The 19,622-nt window shown below is 49.3% G+C and overlaps 1 protein-coding gene across 4 annotated transcripts in view; it reads left to right on the forward strand.

Annotated features, from left to right (window-relative positions):
- The window catches only part of LUZP2 (leucine zipper protein 2), a 1,401,083-nt gene that overhangs the window by 861,622 nt on the left and 519,839 nt on the right, over nt 1-19,622 (forward strand). For all 4 annotated transcript variants that reach the window (XM_073659432.1, XM_073659433.1, XM_073659434.1 and 1 more), the window contains exon 6: nt 1,496-1,558. In XM_073659432.1, coding sequence (XP_073515533.1) covers nt 1,496-1,558 — 63 coding nt within the window. The remainder of the gene's footprint in view (nt 1-1,495; nt 1,559-19,622) is intronic.

Consider the following 19,622-nt stretch of genomic DNA (forward strand, 5'->3'; position numbering starts at 1 on the left):
AACTGTGGGTAAATTGATAGAGATTTCTTAGCTCAAAATAGTTCTCCCATTCCACTTATTATATGAGTTTCATTCTTTTGAACCCTCTGCAGCTCAACTTTATCCTTTTAAAAATTATTCCCACATTCGAATTAATGTTTTTTGGGTGATTTAAAGGGAAATAAACAAAACTAATAAATAAAAAATGAATGACTATTGAAAAATGTATAAATACTTTTAATTTCATATTTGTGCTTATCTTGTCTAAGGGGCAATTAGTAGATTTTTTTTTAAATGGCTGCAATTATGTTACTCAGCACAAAACAGCAGGAACTAGTTGTGTCTTCTTCCTTCTCTCAAAACAAAAGAATATTAAGCAGTCATAGCAGCTTGCACCTGTTTACACTTGCTTTATTCTATTAGGTGTTGTTGGTCTGTTATTGCTTTTTGTAGTGTACTATTAGAAGTGATGACTGCATTCATGTTTGGCTAAGCACTCCTCCCATCAGCCTAAGGATGTTTTTAATTAGTGCTAGATCCTACTTGTCCTTCAAATTTGTAAGCTTTTAGTTTTAGTTTAGTAGGCATGTTTGATAAATATTAGGTTCAGGGTCCTACCAAGGAAAGGTCGTCATGTCATTGCTAATGGGCTCTCATGGATTGGCCAATTTGTGTACCTTTAATAAGTATTTTCTATATAGCAGTAATGCAATGCAAATGTAATATATTCAATATTTGAATATGTCTTAGTGCTTACAGAGGCTGCTGTATTCTGTTGCCTTATCTAGTCATGATCTATGATAAAAGGATCCTGACAGGAGGAAATTACTGTATATCACTCCTGAGAGATGTCCTTTTCCAACAGAGGAATACAAATTCACACACACTGCTCGAAAGCAACAACTCTGACAGCAGCCTGCATTTCTTCTCATCTGCATAACAGGGTGGCAAATCAGGGATGTTCATGGGCGGAGCCGATTTTTTGGCACGAACAAGCCGGAACCCTGAACACGAATCTGAAATGCCGAACAAATTCACTCAACACTAGTTACTAATTTGAAGGCGGAAGTGGATCCCCTTACCTTTTGGGCCCCTGTACAACAGCACAGGTTGCACCAACGATATAGCCTCCCCTGATCTATCTTTACTTCTCACTCCTCCAAATGTGTGTGTGAACGACAATGACTGGAATTGTAACAAGTATACCCAATTTATTATAAAAGCAGTCTTTTTTAACTGCAGCCTGGATCACTTATTTTACATCAATCAATATAAATATCAACAGCTTTATGCCCACCCACACAAACCCCACCCATGAGGATCAGTCTGACAAAATGTGTGCTCTATGGAAATAAATTACTTTAGACATATAATTTTAGCTGACCTTTAAAAGTAAATACAAAATTACATATTTGATTTTGACCTTGAAGCAGAATATAAAAATGTATCTGATATTGTATAACAATGAAAATGTGTCATAATATTTACCAACTAAACAGATTTGTTTTATTTCCAGAACAAAAGCTTGAAAAACAAACTATTGTCGGGAAACAAGATTTGTGGACTTCGTGCTGAGGAGGTGAGTGCACTGATCTTTTATTTTGAAGGCTGAGAGCAAAATGAGTTTATTACATTACAGTGAAAATTATAATTCATATAAAATGTACCTTTGTTCATTCTGATTAATAAGTTGTTTAACCATTTCCTTTCCAGAATGAACAGCTTTGAGTGAACAACGAATGTTTTGTTCTGGAAGGGTACTAAAGATCACCTGCATTAGACCTTCCTGTGTTATAAATGGTGACCATAGCTTTTTTTTACAAAGCTATAAAATTCCCTCTGCCTTTTAATTTTTTTTTTCCTGCAAGTGGATAATGGGACAATCGTTTTAATGTTATTCCATCCCCCAAACCCTCTCTCTTAGCTGTGAACAAAACTAACATTATAACTTACCAGATGGAGGATGGGAAGTTTAGGGTGGCATACCATTGACTGTATGGGTCCAGATATTTGATCTAGGGAAAGTGATTTGCTGGACCTTTTATACATATGGCCTCAATTTTGTTCAGTTAAAATAAATGTGTACTTCTAATAATAATTATTCAAAATTTAGTCCTTATTCCTTTTTTCTTAAGCTTGTCTCTAGCTCTGTAGCGTCGGCGTCCCTGCCTCCTGCTAGGCAGGGACGCTGTTCCCCTCACCTCTCTCCTCCATGCCCGGCGGCTTCCTCCTGCTCTGCCTGCAGCGCCCGCTCTCCCCCGGTCACTGTGCTTAGGGCGCGCGCACGCGCGCTCCCCCTCTCTTAAAGGGGCCGCGCGCGTCGCCCTAAGGAGTCCCCGGCCAATGGCCGGAGGATCCCTCCATATATAAGGCACCTCCTCCAAAATGGAGGTGCCCGAGCAATGTTGTTGCACTGTTCACTACTCTGCTTCAGCCCTCAGGTCCCGTTGCCAGTTACCTGCCAGTTACCTGCCAGTTACCTGCCAGTCTCCTGCCAGTTTGCTGCCTGATTCCTGCCTGTCATCCGCTTTCCTGCTTGCTAGCCTGAGGTCTGACGGTCTGCCTTCCGACACCTGTCAGTCTGTCTATGGACCAGCTTGCCCGCTCACCTGGGAGCGCTCACCTACTACCTGCCTGATAGCCTACCTGGAGGCTCCGCCGTCACGTGCTGTGACCACCTGCCAGTCCAGAGACTCTTGCCCGCTCACCTGGGAGCGCTCATCTGCTACCTGCCTGTTAGCCTACCTAGAGGCTCCGCCGTCACGTGCTGTGACCACCTGCCAGTTCAGAGACTCTTGCCCGCTCACCTGGGAGCGCTCATCTGCTACCTGCCTGTTAGCCTACCTAGAGGCTCTGCAGTCACGTGCTGTGACCACCTGCCAGTCCAGAGACTCTTGCCCGCTCACCTGGGAGCGCTCATCTGCTACCTGCCTGTTAGCCTACCTGGAGGCTCCGCCGTCACATGCTGTGACCACCTGCTTATCCTGAGACTCTCGCGTGCTCACCTGGGAGCACTCATCTGCCATCTGCCTGCTAGCCTACCTGGAGGCTCAGCCGTCACAGGTCGTACCTGCCCGTTTACCCAGAGACTGCCCCAGTCACTTGCCGTGACCTGCTGCCCGTTTACCCAGAGACTGCCCCGGTCACTTGCCGTGACCTCCTGCCCGTTTACCCAGAGACTGTCCCGGTCACTTGCCGTGACCTCCTGCCCGTTTGCCCAGAGACTGTCCCGGTCACCTGCTGTGACCGCCTGCCTGTCTTCCCTGGTCGCCACCCGCTTCCTTACAAGGACTGCCCCCTTGTATAAGTTGCTCAGAGGTTCCGCCTCCCAGACCCGTTACAGTTTGCTCGGGCAAAGGAACCCGGTGGCACCCAAGCTCCCTCGCTCTCGGACCTTTGTCATGAACTGTCCCGACAGAGGTCCCAACAGGAGTCCATCCTGGGTCACCTGCGGAATGTCAATACTCGCCTGGACACTTTGACTGCCCCACCAGCAACCACCGCTAGTGTCATGACTCGCAGCCCGGCTGCTCCGCTGCCCACCATTACCATAGTATCCTGCTCTGGAGTCCGGCTTTCTGCACCTCCTCGCTTCGGAGGTGACTCCGCTCAAGCTCGGGGCTTCATTAACCAGTGCACCCTGCACTTTGAACACCAGTCCCACCAGTTTAATTCCGACCAGGCCAAAGTAGCCTTCATCATGTCCCATCTCACGGGAGAGGCACTGGCTTGGCTAAATCCACTATGGGAGAGAGGAGACCCTCTGGTGTCCGACCTGCCAGCCTTTCTCACGGCTTTCCGGAAGGTCTTCGACGAACCCGGACGGAAGACCTCATCCGCCTCATCTCTGCTACGCCTCCGTCAACGGAGTCTCACCGTGGGCAAAGATGCCATACGGTTCCGTACCCTTGCTTCGGAGCTGGCCTGGGATAACGACGCCCTGGTGTCCGTCTTCTGGGAGGGTCTGTCCGGCCGTATTAAAGATGAACTCGCCGGTCGGGACATTCCTACCACTCTTGACGACTTGATTACACTGACCACAAGAACTTGGCATATCTCCAGAGCGCCCAGAGACTTAACCCGCGCCAAGCCCGGTGGTCTTTGTTTTTTGCCCGCTTTGATTTCATTCTTCATTTTCGTCCGGCTGACAAAAACATCAAAGCTGACGCCCTGTCCCGATCCTTTCTGGTGTCTGATCTTGAGGAGGAGCCTAAACACATCATCGATCCCGCCAGAGTAATGCAGGTAGCCCCCGTGGGCCTAAATCGTCTCCCTCCCGGTAAGACGTTCGTAACGGAGTCCGATCAGGAGAAGATTCTACACTGGGGTCACTCGTCTAAGCTAGCTGGGCACGCCGGTCAGAAAAAGACCCTCCAGCTTATTACCCGGCACTACTGGTGGCCTACCCTGCACAAGGATGTAATTGACTTTGTTTCTGCCTGTGTGTCCTGCGCCCGCAACAAAGTTCCGAGACACCTGCCTGTCGGCCGCCTTCTTCCTCTGTCTGTGCCTGCTGCCCCGTGGCAACATATAGCTATGGACTTCATAACAGATCTCCCCGTCTCTGCCGGTTGTACGGTCATTTGGGTGGTCGCTGACCGCTTTTCCAAAATGGCTCATTTTATTCACCTGCCAGGCCTCCCGTCTGCTCCCGAGCTAGCTAAGGACTTTATCCGCCACATCTTCCGTCTCCATGGTCTGCCTCTCCACATCGTGTCGGATCGTGGGGTTCAGTTCACCTCACGCTTCTGGAGAGCCACATGTAAACTGCTCGACGTCACCCTGGACTTCTCCTCCGCTTACCACCCACAGTCCAATGGTCAAGTGGAGCGGATCAATCAGAATTTGACCAGTTACCTCCGGCACTTCGTTAATGCCCACCATTCAGACTGGGTGGATCTCCTACCATGGGCCGAGTTCTCTTACAACAATCACGAGAGCGAATCTTCTTCTAAATCCCCGTTTTTTGTAGTCTTCGGTCAGCATCCTCGGATCCCTTTTCCTGTCTCCACCTCTGTGGACAACCCGGCCGCGGAATCTCTCGTTAGCAAATTTTCCTCCATTTGGGAGAGCACCCGATCCGCACTCCTTCAGTCATCCGAGCGGATGAAGAGACACGCCGACAAAAAACGCCTGGATTCCCCACAATTTCGTCCCGGAGATAAAGTCTGGCTCTCATCCAAATATGTCCAGCTCAAGATTCCTTCCTATAAGTTAGGGCCTCGGTTCATCAGCCCACTGGAGGTTATCAAACAGATCAACCCGGTGGCCTATAAATTGAAACTCCCGGCCAACTTACGGATCCCTAACTCCTTCCATGTATCTCTTCTCAAACCCGTGGTACTTAACTCCTTTTCCAAGTCTACAGGTACGCCTCCTGCTCCGGTTTCTGCTGAAGACGAGTTTGAGGTAGAGAACATTCTGGCCACCAAAAGGGTAAGAGGAAAGACCTTTTTTCTAGTGGATTGGAAGGGGTTTGGTCCTGAGGAGAGAACATGGGAGCCCCGGGAGAACATCCATGCCCCTCTCATCCTTGCTAAATTTCTGTCTGGCCTAAAGAAGGGGGGGCCTAAAGGGGGGGTACTGTAGCGTCAGCGTCCCTGCCTCCTGCTAGGCAGGAACGCTGTTCCCCTCACCTCACTGCTCCGTGCCCGGCGGCTTCCTCACGCTCTGCCTGCAGCGCCCGCTCTCCCCCGGTCACTGTGCTTAGGGCGCTCACGCGCTCCCCCTCTCTTAAAGGGGCCGCGCGCGTCGCCCTAAGGAGTCCCCGGCCAATGGCCGGAGGATCCCTCCATATATAAGGCACCTCCTCCAAAATGGAGGTGCCCGAGCAATGTTGTTGCACTGTTCACTACTCTGCTTCAGCCCTCAGGTCCCGTTGCCAGTTACCTGCCAGTCTCCTGCCAGTTTGCTGCCTGATTCCTGCCTGTCATCCGCTTTCCTGCTTGCTAGCCTGAGGTCCGACGGTCTGCCTTCCGACACCTGTCAGTCTGTCTATGGACCAGCTTGCCCGCTCACCTGGGAGCGCTCACCTGCTACCTGCCTGATAGCCTACCTGGAGGCTCCGCCGTCACGTGCTGTGACCACCTGCCAGTCCAGAGACTCTTGCCCGCTCACCTGGGAGCGCTCATCTGCTACCTGCCTGTTAGCCTACCTAGAGGCTCCGCCGTCATGTGCTGTGACCACCTGCCAGTCCAGAGACTCTTGCCCGCTCACCTGGGAGCGCTCATCTGCTACCTGCCTGTTAGCCTACCTAGAGGCTCCGCCGTCACGTGCTGTGACCACGTGCCAGTCCAGAGACTCTTGCCCGCTCACCTGGGAGTGCTCATCTGCTACCTGCCTGTTAGCCTACCTGGAGGCTCCGCCGTCACATGCTGTGACCACCTGCTTATCCTGAGACTCTCGCCTGCTCACCTGGGAGCACTCATCTGCCATCTGCCTGCTAGCCTACCTGGAGGCTCAGCCGTCACAGGTCGTACCTGCCCGTTTACCCAGAGACTGCCCCGGTCACTTGCCGTGACCTCCTGCCCGTTTACCCAGAGACTGCCCCGGTCACTTGCCGTGACCTCCTGCCCGTTTACCCAGAGACTGTCCCGGTCACTTGCCGTGACCTCCTGCCCGTTTGCCCAGAGACTGTCCCGGTCACCTGCTGTGACCGCCTGCCTGTCTTCCCTGGTCGCCACCCGCTTCCTTACAAGGACTGCCCCCTTGTGTAAGTTGCTCAGAGGTTCCGCCTCCCAGACCCGTTACAAGCTCCATGCAAATCTTGTCTTGATCTGAACACCTGAATGACATGATATGAGCCAGTTGCTCATAATGCAGTTGCCTGTATATCATAAACAAATTGCTGGTAGAAAATGTGCCCTTCTCGCTAAAGTATGAAGACGCCATCTCTATGTGCAGGCATAGAGGTGCAACAATATGAATATAAGGCAACAACATTTCAAACAAGCATTTGCATAAAATAATAACCTGTTGTGACACCCAAGCTTTTTTTCTTAATTATGCCAGACATACTTTATGCTGGCCAAGAGAAATATACATTTATGTTTATGTTGAAATTTCAACCTGTGTTCTTTTTTGGTTGTATGAACCTGAATGCTGATCACTTGAAGTGATATTGGTAATTGATGAAGGGCTGTTATCTACATCTTATATCAGCTCTTACAATGTATTGTCTACCATGCTGGGACTCTGAACAATGGATGTTTGCTAGATATGTTAAATACCATTGTAGGGTGTTTGCCATCCAACATTGGGGGGATGAGCTGTGGATACTCTAGACCTGTGGAATAATATCATCCCTAATCCTTGATCTGTGAATATTTGCTTGAAAGAACATAGGTGAACTATTTAAGGGACATAGGCCTCAGTAGCAGGCAGACTTGACAAAGAGACAGCCTAGATGGATTATTGAGGACAGAAACGAGAACACATGGCTCCATCATGAGGAATACAGATCTGTTCCATTGAATATCACTGAACTCTCAGAGACGTTATGAGGAAATCCAAGTTGAACCAATCAGGTCACCTGGCCACATATCTGACTGTCTATTCCTGGCAGGCTAGAGGAAGGGTGAGACTTTGTAACTTGCACCATCTTGAGTATTTGCTGGGACTATTCTATGTGTTTATTGACCATTTGGTGGTTCAATAAAGTATTGCTACACTGTTTAACCCTCACCCTGTGTTGTCTGAGTAGTATTACGCCCACGGAAGACCCCAGGTCTTCACATTTTGGTGGCAACAGTGAGACACTACTAAGCCCAGCAGATCTGGGGGAGCTGCAAGGGGACTGGTGTTAGCATACTCCGTCCAAAGGGCTACACAACCAGGGAGGCATATAAACAAACCCAGCGGGCCATAGGTGAGGCATACACTGCAGGTTTTGGATGCTATCATGTCCAACCCCACCAGCCCACCCTTGGGAGGATTACCGGAGGGGATATACAGCTGCAACAAGAAACGGAGACTACAGGAGCTGTGCCAGCTTCCACGGATCAAATACCGGGCCACCGACTCTCGGTCAGATATGAGACGGGAATTTGTACTGTGGAATGCCCAGAATGTTATGGAGGACAATGAAAACTCTGCTGAGGTGGTCCCAGAGGAATTAAGCTGTTTGCCAAATCCAGGATCCAGTGGTTGTCTGGAATCAAATACCCAGTCCCAAGTAGCTCAAATCCAGGAATTGTTGATGGCATTTGGACCCAGAACCCCAAACTAGGAGAGAGCTTGTGCTATAGAATCAGTTTTGGGAATTTCAGTGCTCCTACCACCAGCACCAGACCCTACTTCCGTAATGGTCCACAACAAAGGAAATCAACTTTGCTACAAAGATGTGCCAGTGTTTAATGAGTCCAACACAGAGGTTGATGAACGTCTGCAAGATTTTGATACCCTGATGCTGATACACCAGGTACCCACAGCTGATTAGGCCAAATACCTGTGGATTAGTTTGACTGACCATGCACAGGATGCTGTCCGGTCGCTTTGACCTCAGGATTGCCTGCAGTATTGGACTGTTAAGGATACCCTGTTGGCACTTTTTACCATCACCCCGGAGAGATATCTCAAAATGTTCCATACTTTGTCTTGCCAGGGGGCCTCCTATGTAGTTTTTGGCAGTCAACTCCAATGACAATGCAACTCTTGGCTCGATGGTCGGGCTGCCCACTCTTCTGATGCCCTCTGGGATGTGATCGTTCTCGAGAAACTTATGGAGAAAATGACCCCAGAAATACAAAAATGGGTAGCCGACCGGAAGCCCGAAACCCCAGAGCAAGAAGCCCAATTGGCCAACATATTCACAGCCAATCGTCCCCACTGGAGACCCGATATGCCCACTAATCCCAGCAAACCCCTCAACCAAGGATTCGAGCAGCCATCAGCCATTCGAGCAAGACTATCCAGCTACCCAGCAGAGCCCCAACCAGGACAAAGGTTTACAAACAGGATTCGAGATTTGCCCAACTAACAGAGCTGTTTTAAGTACGGGCACCTTGGACACATGGCCAAAGGCCTGGCCTGGAGCCAGTCTGATGGCCCATCCAGTTAATGTCTGCCAAGATGAGCCATCAGGGTCTGAGGGACACTACCCTCAGAATACACCAGCAGAGGAGGAAGTGATATACCCTGTTCACACTATATGGCAGGTTGCCCACAATACCCCAGCCAACCTTCATAACCACCTCTAGCCGGTCAAGGTCAGTGATATCAAGTCCCAAGGACCTTGGAAAATTGAGCCTTCTATCACTCTAGCCAATTCAGATATTGCACCCCCAGAACACCATTTACCAGGTCGCCAAGTGACTATCTCCCGGGCTGGGGTTCAGCCCCCTTGGACTGGGTGAATTTATTTGGGAATTTATTTACCGGCTGATGTTTGGAAAAAGGGGCTGGTGGAGTTGTTACATCAGTACTGGCGGATCCATACCATCGAGCTGAAGAATGGTGGGGGAGGAGGTGCAGCACTGTTCACTAGTATTGAGCCACCCCCGTAGTGTTCGGGTTCGGTTCGTCGAACACCCTTGTGTTCGCCGAACTGTTCGTCGAACACCTTCGAACACCATTAAAACCAATGGCAGGCAAACAAAAACACATAGAAACACATAGAAAACACCTTCAAAGGTGTCCAAAAGCTGACAAACTGCTCAGAAGACATAACTAACACATGGAAAAGTGACAAGTACATGTAGTCATGCGAAAAGAAAAGAGGTGGAGGAGTAAAAGGAGGGGGAGACACAGATATAGGCATGTCATGCCCTTCTAAAATCAAAAAAGTGAGAAGCCGACACGGCCAGTCCGTTCCTGCCCGTGCCACCTCCGTGTCGCCGGATTTGTGCGAGAGCCACGGTGGATCCTGACGGCCAGCCCCCCTCTCCCAATACTGGTGCCTGTCCGCTGGTGGGTCGAGCCCCCCCGCGTTGGGGGGGGAGTAACATCGGCAGAAGAAAAACCATCTTCCAGCTAAACTAACATTTCGACTTCTTTTTGTGGACAATGTGATACGATCCCTTTGTTACAGACACGCCCATCGCTACAAATTCCAGATGAGGCACAAAAACAGCAGGTGCTTCAGCGGATATCAAGTGCTCCTTCAAGTGGGCTCTCCTTCACCTCAACTTCAACATCACAAATACTCCAGTCCTCAGAGGTGTCACCCCCATCGCACTTGCTTCCTCACAGCTCCCAATTCTCCAGCTGCCCGTCTGAGTATGGGTAACACAGATGGTTGAGTCTGCAGAGCTGTTTACTCATACTATAGCCTGGGAAACGGAGGTCTGCTCCAGAGCTTCTGTTAATCCAGATGAGGAAATGATCTGCACTGATACCCAGAACCTTTATAAGTCGGATCCAGGACCAGATGAAGAAGGTTCTGAGCATAATGTAGACCCTCATTCCCAAACTGTAACTCCTGTTGGTGGATACAATGATGAAGACGATGATGAGACTCAAATACCTGATTGGAGCGACAACTTTACTTTCCGGTCAGGGCAGGAAGAGGATGGCTTTGAGGACGACGGGTGTGATAACACACAGGGTGATGATGACAAGGTTGGAGATCCCACTTACTGTCAACCCATAGTCAGCCAGTCGATGAGGTCACCCGGGCCTTTGCCTGGCCTTGGGGATGTTGCGGTGGTCGGCTCCCTGGCCCGTACCCTGGGGTCACTCTTTAAAAGGGTGGATAATTGTTAATTTTATAAGAGTTCGTGACGCCACCTGTGGTATCTGGTGAGAAGCACCAGCGCTGCAGCAGTCCACTGACGCCCGTGATAAGGCAGCTCGATGGTATAGCTCCCCACAGGTGGAGCTAGGTCTCAGGGCAGCGTGGAATGCAGGACAGGCGAGACCCAGCTTGGTCAGAGCAAGAGCGAGAACGGACAAGGTAGTCACTTCAGTACCTTTTACTGGAGGAAATTCAGGCACATCCCGGAGCACTGTAGGGTGAAGGGTGCATATCAGGATCCTCCCCAATGAGCGGGTGTAGGGCCTCCTGTTTCTTGCCTCTGCGTAGTAAGTTTCTGACCTGCCTGGAGCTAGGCCTAACTTTGTCTCTGTCCTGCGCTGGCTGACCTTGTGGTAGGGCCTTCTCTTGGAGTTCAAGCTCCCTGTATGCGGGGCCTAAACGTCTCCTGGCTCTGTTACGTATCAGCACCTTAGCGATCCTGGGACTTGTAGTTCTCCAGGGATTCCGGTTATGCCTTACTGGGTCATAGAGATCCCGGTAAGCTCGGATCCGTTGTCCGGTAAATGCTTCGGGGTGAGCTGGTTAAGCTCCTCTGCCCCTTATGTACTAACTCGCCACTCACCTTTGGCCTACTCTGGCCCTCACTAGGCTATACACACTGACGGCAGCTTGCCGCGCTTCACCGATCTTATGGCACCGGCACACCCTAAGCTCTATCTGGGCTCCCTGAATCTAGCTAGCAGGAGCCTCGTGCTCCACTGCTGAACTATTAACTGAGTTCTCTAGACTAGACTGAGCTCCACTGCAGACTGACCTCTCGTAGGCTTCTCTACTGCAGGAACTCTTCAGAAGAACTGAACTGCCTAGCTCCACCTTCCCTATTTATATACCTAACGGGCTCCCTCTGCTGGTCTGAGGTGGAAGGTGGAGATGAGTGAATGTTTATGGGGGCCTCTTGTGGAGGATTCCATCAATACACTCTTCTTGGATCTGTGATACCAAGCGCAGCGGGGTGTCACAGATGCTATTGACGACGAGGTTAGGTTGCGCCTTCCTGATCAGAGACGGAGTACTGGAAGCACGTCAACAACTGCATCCTCAACCACAACTCTGCCTCTGACCACAAGTCGTAGTGGCTCTTCAGGTCGCATGGGCTCTAAGCCTTGCATAGCCTGGGCATTTATTCAGATCGATAAGGATGACCCAACTCGTGTTATCTGTAATATTTGTCACCAAAAGCTAAGTAGAGGCCAAAAAATCCATAGTTTGAGTACTTCATGCATGTACCGTCACATGGATATGAAGCATAAGTTGCAGTGGGAAGCTCACTGTGCTACAATTCGGCCTAGCAGGCTGGGCCAACCACCGTCTGCCCAGTCTTGTGCATCCGCGGCCCCTTCATCCTCTGTGACTGGGGGGACAGCAGTCACACATGTTTTTGGACGCAGACCTGCCACCTCTTTACCTGCAACAGCGAGTGTGATCGGCAGGTCGTCAGTTCATTGGGAAGTGGAAACACCTGCTGGTGTTGAGCGCTCTCTGACATCGAGAGCACCACCTTTGGATCAAGGCAACCTAACATGTCCGCCTGCATCTTCCTCACAGACCGGCAGTTTGCCGGGGGCACCCTACTCAACCCCGTCAAAGCACAACAGCCAGCCCTCGGTCCCTCAGATGTGGAAAAGTAAAAGACCATTTCCTCCTAGCCATGAGAAAGCTAAGAGGTTGAATTTCACCATCTGCAAGCTGTTGGCTACAGAAATGCTGCCTTTCCGCCTGGAGGACACAGTGGATTTTCGAGACCTTATGTTCATCGCAGTGCCCCAGTACCAGATGCCCAGTCGGCACTACTTCTCAAAGAAAGGTGGGCCTGCGCTCCACCAGCTTGTCGCACACAACATCACCGCTTCTTTGAGAAACTCTGTGTGTGACAGGGTGCATTTCAGCACAGACACTTGGACGAGTAGGCATGGACTGGGGCGTTACATGTCGCTGACTGGGCACTGGGTAACTATGGTGACAGCAGGACATGGGGCTGCTGTCCAAGTCTTACCGTCCCCACGAGTTTTGCGTCAATCCTCTTTATCTCAAAGTTCCTCCACTGCTTCTGCCTCCTCAACTTCCTCTCGGTCCTCCACCTACACCCAAAGACTGTCTGGTAATCCCACCTGCTTTCTAACTGCGCAGAAGGAATCCTGCACACCTCCTTACTATGCTGGCAGCAGGGCTCAACGGCATCAGTGTTTAATTTGAAATGTCTGGGAAATGTGAGTCACACAGCTGAGGACTTGTGGTCAGCTCTGGAGACCCAGTTTCATGAATGGTTGACTCCACTGGACCTGCAACCAGGGAAGGCCGTGTGCGACAATGCTGCAAACCTGGGTGCGGCCCTTCGCCGGGGCAATGTCACACACGTGCCTTGTATGGCTCACGTGTTGAACCTGGTTGTCCATAAATTTTTAGCCCACTATCCCGGACTAGATGGCCTTCTGCAGAGGGCACGGTCGCTGTGTGCTCACTTCCGCTGTTCGCATCCCGCAGCTCAGCGACTTACATCTCTACAGAAGTCGTTGGGCCTGCCAGTTCACCGGCTGAAATGCGATGTGCCGACACGGTGGAATTCAACTCTGCACATGTTGCAGCGACTGTGGCAGCACCGACAAGCCCTGGTGCAATACGTTCTGACGTATAGCCTGGGCCAGCGAGATCCAGAGGTGGGGCAAATCACGCTGCAAGAGTGGTCTCAGATCAGGGACCTATGAAGTTGACGCGCCCCCTGGGCCGTGGGGTACCCTGAGCCAGGCCAGTAGACGCTGGGGGTTGTAGTCACTGTGGCGGTGACCCGGTCCGTGACCCAGGGCAGTCAATCCAACGGTAATTTGTATATATGGATTTTATAATGTCCGACTACGCCACCTGTGGAGTGCGGCCAAAGGGTCCGCCGCTGCGGAACAGTCCTCTGAAGCTGGTGGTTTTGCAGCAATGGTATAATTACTCACCACAGGAAGAGTGTAGCTTCAAGGCAGTGTGGGTGGATGATGGTGGCTGTAGTGCAGGGAGTCAGTAATGAACAGAGAGTCCGTGTGATGCAGTCCCAAGACCTTTACTCACAGTTGTTGCAGTCCAGATTACAGGTAACAGAGCAATCTCACCCGTCGTGCTGTGCGTACTCAGTGAGGGGCTCAGTCCACCCCCAGATAGCTCCGGAGTACTTAGCAGGACCCCCTTCTGTGTGTCCTTTCTCTGGCCTTCTCCCTGCACCTCACACCCAGTGACACTTCTATCCGGTATCCTCGGGCCTTGGCGGGCAACTTGTGTTCCGTCCCCTGGGTCCTATGTGGCTACCTTCTTAGTGAGACTGGTGTGGACTTTTGCCTGCAGTACATGAAATGCTGCAGCCTCTGGTTTCTAGTTAAGCCTTGCTGTTTCTCCTCTAGTTGAGGGACCGGTTCCCCTTATCTGGCCTGACCCCTCTACCTCCTGGTAGCAGCGGGAGTACGGGTGGCCTTCTGCACGGCCCGTAGCCCTAGGGTCCCTTCTATTCCTGGAGCCTTCCTGCTCCCACTCCTCTCTTCTCTCCTTCAGTCCTGGGCCTCCCAGGCTAGGCCCGCCTCCGGAGCAGAGCTCATGCCAAGCCTCTGCTCCTGTCACTTTTCCTCCTCTGACTGGCTTGCTCTTTCTAAGATGGCTTCCTATTTATACTCTCCCTGTCATGTGCTCCCCTAAGCTGCTCCCCTAAGCACCCACTACATAGGACCCTCCCACCAGCTAAGGATGGGACTGTGCTCTCCCTTAGGAGCAATCTCGCCCTACCCCCACTGCGGGTATGTGTTGGATGCAGGTGTTAGGGTCCCGAGCCATACGCCTTCCTTACCTGAGGGTGAGATACCACACCTCTGGGTGAGATGCAGTAACTCTGTGGCAACTGAACCCTCAGGGGCGCCACACACCCTTCTGCACAGTTTTGAAATGGCGACGAAGATGTTTAGTGCTGACGACGATGCCATTATCAGCATGACTATTCCGGTGATTTACATGCTGGAGCACACATTAAACAGAATTCAGAGTCAGGTGATGGGACAAGAGGAGGTGGAGGAAGTAGAGGAGGAGTCGTATGCGGAAGGGATAACATCTCCAAGGTCCAGACGGTTGGCAGCACCAAGGCGGCAGGCATGGGAGGGTGGGGGAGAGGGATTAAGCAGGGTGCATGGTAGCAGCCAAACTGTTGAGGAAGGTGCAGGAGCCGAGGAAGAAGTGGAGGATGAACTGGCGATGGGCATGGAAGACTCATCAGATGAGGGAGACCTTGATCACAGTTCTGTTGTGCGAGGTTGGGGGGAGAGGGCAGAGGAAGGAAGCATGATTCTTACCTCGCTACCAACACAAGAAGGACTTGGTCCTCCTGGATGCGCAAGACACATGAGTGCCTTCTTGCTGCACTACCTGCAACATGACTGCCGAATTTGAAGTAATCCCGACTACTGGGTTGCCACACTCTTAGATCCCCGGTACAAAAGTAAATTTGCCAAAATAATTCCTGCCATAAAAAGGGATTGACGCATGCAGGAGTATCTGCAGACGCTGTTGCAGAATCTTACATGTGCTTTTCCACAAAACACCAGTGGTGCACGAAGTGAATCTCACAGTTCTAACTTGCCATCCGTGAGACTGTCGAGTCTTCATCACTCAAACCGTAACAGTAACACAGTATCTGCTGGTAACAGCAATTTTGTGGAATCATTTCACCACTTTTTTAGACCATCCTTTGCAAGGCCACAGGAGACAAGAAGTCTGACACATAGTCAATGCCTAGAGACGATGGTGCAGGAGTATCTCCAAGTGAACATCGTAGCCATGACTGTGTCACTGGACCCTTGCTCATTTTGGTATTTCAATCTGGAAAAATGGCCGGAGCTCGCCACTCACGTCCTGGAGATCTTGTCATGCCCTGCAGCCAGTGTTCTCTCTGAACGTGTGTTCAGCGCTGCTGATGGTGTGCTGACAGATAAGCGCACGCGGCTGTCCACTGTGAATGTAGACAGACTCACGTTCATAAAGATGAACAAATCATGGATTCGCAAGGACTTTTCTACCCCTGTGTTATCTTTGGGAGACTAAAAGCTTGAGGATTTGGTGATATCACCTCACCAACCGTTTTAAGCAACTGTGGGGCAATTGATGCCACTTAACCCTAGAACGCATGACCATAAAAATCTACACTTTCATATACCTGGGGCCTTTTAGGCCCGTGTGCAAATAACATGGAATGACTCAAACTCAAATGACAAACAACTATATACATGAAGAATACCTAGAGTTTCAAAATTCTAACTAAAGTAATCTTGCAGAAAATAGAAAACAATTAACAGGGCGGGACTGCGAGGCCCCAGGTATGCGTTCTAGGTTTAAGTGGTGTCTGTGCCACAATTTTGGGAAAAAATGGAGACTCTTTTTGGAGTCCCCTTGCTGTGTCTTACGTGACGTTGGCATCGTCAATTCCAGGTGGGTTGGGTCGCTCCCCCCCCCTTTTAACTGTAAGAAACTACATACACTATGGCTTGGGATAACACAGATGGTTGAGTCTGAAGAGCTGTTTACTCAGAGGTCTGCTCCAAATCTTCAGTGTCTGCCAGTCAGCGTAGAATTTTTAAATGCATCTAGCCTAGGCAATACTTTGGGCATAGTAGCCCAGCTGCGAAGCAAGCTGCACCGCCTGTGTATCTAATAAGAATTTTTAAATGCATCTAGCCTAGGCAGACTGTGGGGACCCCCAACCAAACCCAGATGCTCAGCCCCCCTACCGCCCCCCTTTCCTTGACAATACAATAATGTAACTCTTACAACTGGATGGGTGATGATCGGTCACAGCTTTATTAACTCTTTATACTTATTCCATTAGAAAGGCATTTTATTTCTAAAATAATTCAGCTTGTTGCAGCATGCCCTAGGTCTCCACTCCGGCAAGTTGGCCAACAAGTGTAACTCTCCATCATGTCCTTTCTATTTCCAGGCCACGGAGGATCCTGCGTACTCGTATGCAGGACTCTGACCCCAACCCATCACTCTTAACGCTTGTTCCACTCCGTCCTGGAGTCCTGACAGGAATATGTCCAGTCCAATATCCATTAAGTGAACACCGTCGGGCCGTATGAGGCCCGCTTTATCTCCTTCCAGTTGTCGGTGTCGTACCACTACACCGCCTCTGTCTCTTCTAAATTTTGCCATCCGAATATTTATTACCTGCCTTGTCCGTTCGATGGCCGTGATGTCTCGCCCACCTTGCCATACCGCTATCGGCACAATCTCTGACCATACTATAGCTAGTTTTGTGAAAAATTCTCTGAAGCGCTCAGTGTCTAGTTTCATTATTGCCATTAGTTATGCGCTCTTGTGATGACCTAGGTTGTTTCCCCCGGCCTGTATAACTAAGATGACCGGACATCTTGCATCTCTCCCTACCTTGATTACCTCCATTAGTACCTGTGGCCATAGCAGGCCTCTAATACCTCTCCAGTTGAAATATGTGTTATGAAACTCTAATTTCCTCCCACCTGGGCGGACTTTCGCCCTTTTTTCTGCCCAATATATATACGAGTGGCCTATCACCCACACTGTTGGCTTAGCGTCACCTGTAAAAGAAACAAACCACGTTAGGATAACAAGTCCGGTCTTATGTATCTTGCCAAACACGTGGATCGCCATCTCCCTATCCTCTGAACTTCCGTTTCTGACAGTCCTGCTCTTGCTGCTTCGTTGGCCGCGCCTATGCGGAATGAGTGTGTCCCGTAATCTTTGGGGTGGTTCCCTGCCGATGTTATGCATTTATTAAATATAGCTTGGAACTGGTATCTTGATAATGGCATTCCATCAATGTGTGATAGGAAGAAATTACTTTGTGATCTGATGGTTAGATATGTTTTTACTATTGTTACCCGACTCAGTGTACCGTTTGTGGGATGTAGAATTACCCAAGTGCCCCTGCCCGCTGGAACCATTTTCGATTTGTGTATGCGTAGTCGTATTGCATTATTGGCTATGACTACGTCCTGGTGTAATAAGCCTCCACTGGTGGTAATTTTGGATTGAGAGACTAAATCACTTATGCTTAGCGCCGCGAAGAAGGCGATCACAAATGCAGTAGACAGTAGTGTTGCTTCAAATTGTGAGTGTCATGTTAATGGTGTTAGGGATATGATGTGAGAAATCAGTTTTAGTGACACGGGACGGGACGTCTACACTCCTGACTTGGCTGACCCCTTTTCCACCCTTTTATGGATTGTCTGAGGATGAATCTTTGTCACATCTCCCCAATTCAGTAGTTGGAAGTGAAATGCTACTCCGGTCAGACACCACTGTGCTGACGCCCCTGATATGCCCCTCATCATTAGCTGGTGGAGAATTTCTATGGTGACTTGTGATTTGGCTTGTTCACATTGGTAAACCCGTCTGCCTGCTACTAGTCGTGTCCACTCTTCCCATGCTTTACCGTATGCTTGCCACGTCGACGGGGCAACTGGCGCTCTGATTAATGGCATCAACTATTCGCCACTAGATCCCATAGGGAAGGTGGGCAACTTTTGCCAGATGGGTGGGAGTTGTGGAAGAGCTCTGTGAAAATCTGCCAATTGAATTGTTATAAAGCGTTAGCAGAAGCTTTAGACCCCTCAGCATAGTGGCTAGCGCGGACCCCAACATTGTGTTTTAGGCACAGGAATACTAGCCTGGGTAGTAGGCCTAGCTCTGGGAGAGACGATGATACCATCTTATTAATGCAGTGCGCAAGGCTGGTGTTTTTTGTTATGAAGCGTATATTTTTGTAAGCCAGGAGCGCGCCCCATATTTATATTGCTACCACTATTGGGAAGAAAATTTATTTTCAGGGCTAGATGCAGCTAAAAATTATTATTAATTTAAAAGCTGGTGGAGCTTGGTATAGATGGCCTAATACAATGAGTCCCACACACTGCTAGAAGGCCAAATATTTTTTCAGAGCTAGATGCAGATAAAAATTATTTTGAATTTGCAACCTGATGGAGGTCAGTATAGATGGACTAATAGAACAAGTCCCACACACTGCTAGAAGGCCAAATATTTTTTCAGAGCTAGATGCAGATAAAAATTATTTTTAATTTGCAACCTGATGGAGGTCAGTAAAGAAGGACTAATAGAACAAGTCCCACACACTGCTAGAAGGCCAAATATTTTTTCAGAGCTAGATGCAGATAAAAAGTATTTTTAATTTGCAACCTGATGGAGGTCAGTATAGATGGACTAATAGAACAAGTCCCACACACTGCTAGAAGGCCAAATATTTTTTCAGAGCTAGATGCAGATAAAAATTATTTTTAATTTGCAACCTGATGGAGGTCAGTATAGATGGACTAATAGACCAAGTCCCACACACTGCTAGAAGCCCAAATATTTTTTCACAGCTAGATGCAGATAAAAATTATTTTTAATTTGCAACCTGATGGAGGTCAGTATAGATGGACTAATAGAATAAGTCCCACACAATGCTAGAAGGCCAAATATTTTTTCAGAGCTAGATGCAGAAAAATATTATATTCAATTTGCAACCTGATGGAGGTAAGTATAGATGGACTAATAGAACAAGTCCCACACACAGCTAGAAGCCCAAATATTTTTTCAGAGGTAGATGCTTAAAAAATTATATTCAATTTGCAACCTGATGGAGGTCAGTATAGATGGACTAATAGAACAAGTCCCACACACTGCTGGAAGGCCAAATATTTTTTCAGAGCTAGATGCAGAAAAATATTATATTCAATTTGCAACCTGATGGAGGACAGTATAGATGGACTAATAGAACCAGTCCCACAGACTGCTAGAAGGCCAAATATTTTTTCAGAGCTAGATGCAGGAAAATATTATATTCAATTTGCAACCTGATGGAGGTCAGTATAGAAGGACTAATAGAACAAGTCCCACA

Source organism: Phyllobates terribilis, unplaced genomic scaffold (genome assembly GCF_046119375.1).
Source record: "Phyllobates terribilis strain yellow unplaced genomic scaffold, ASM4611937v1 Scaffold_13__5_contigs__length_258822181, whole genome shotgun sequence".
Taxonomy (NCBI): Eukaryota; Metazoa; Chordata; class Amphibia; order Anura; family Dendrobatidae; genus Phyllobates; species Phyllobates terribilis.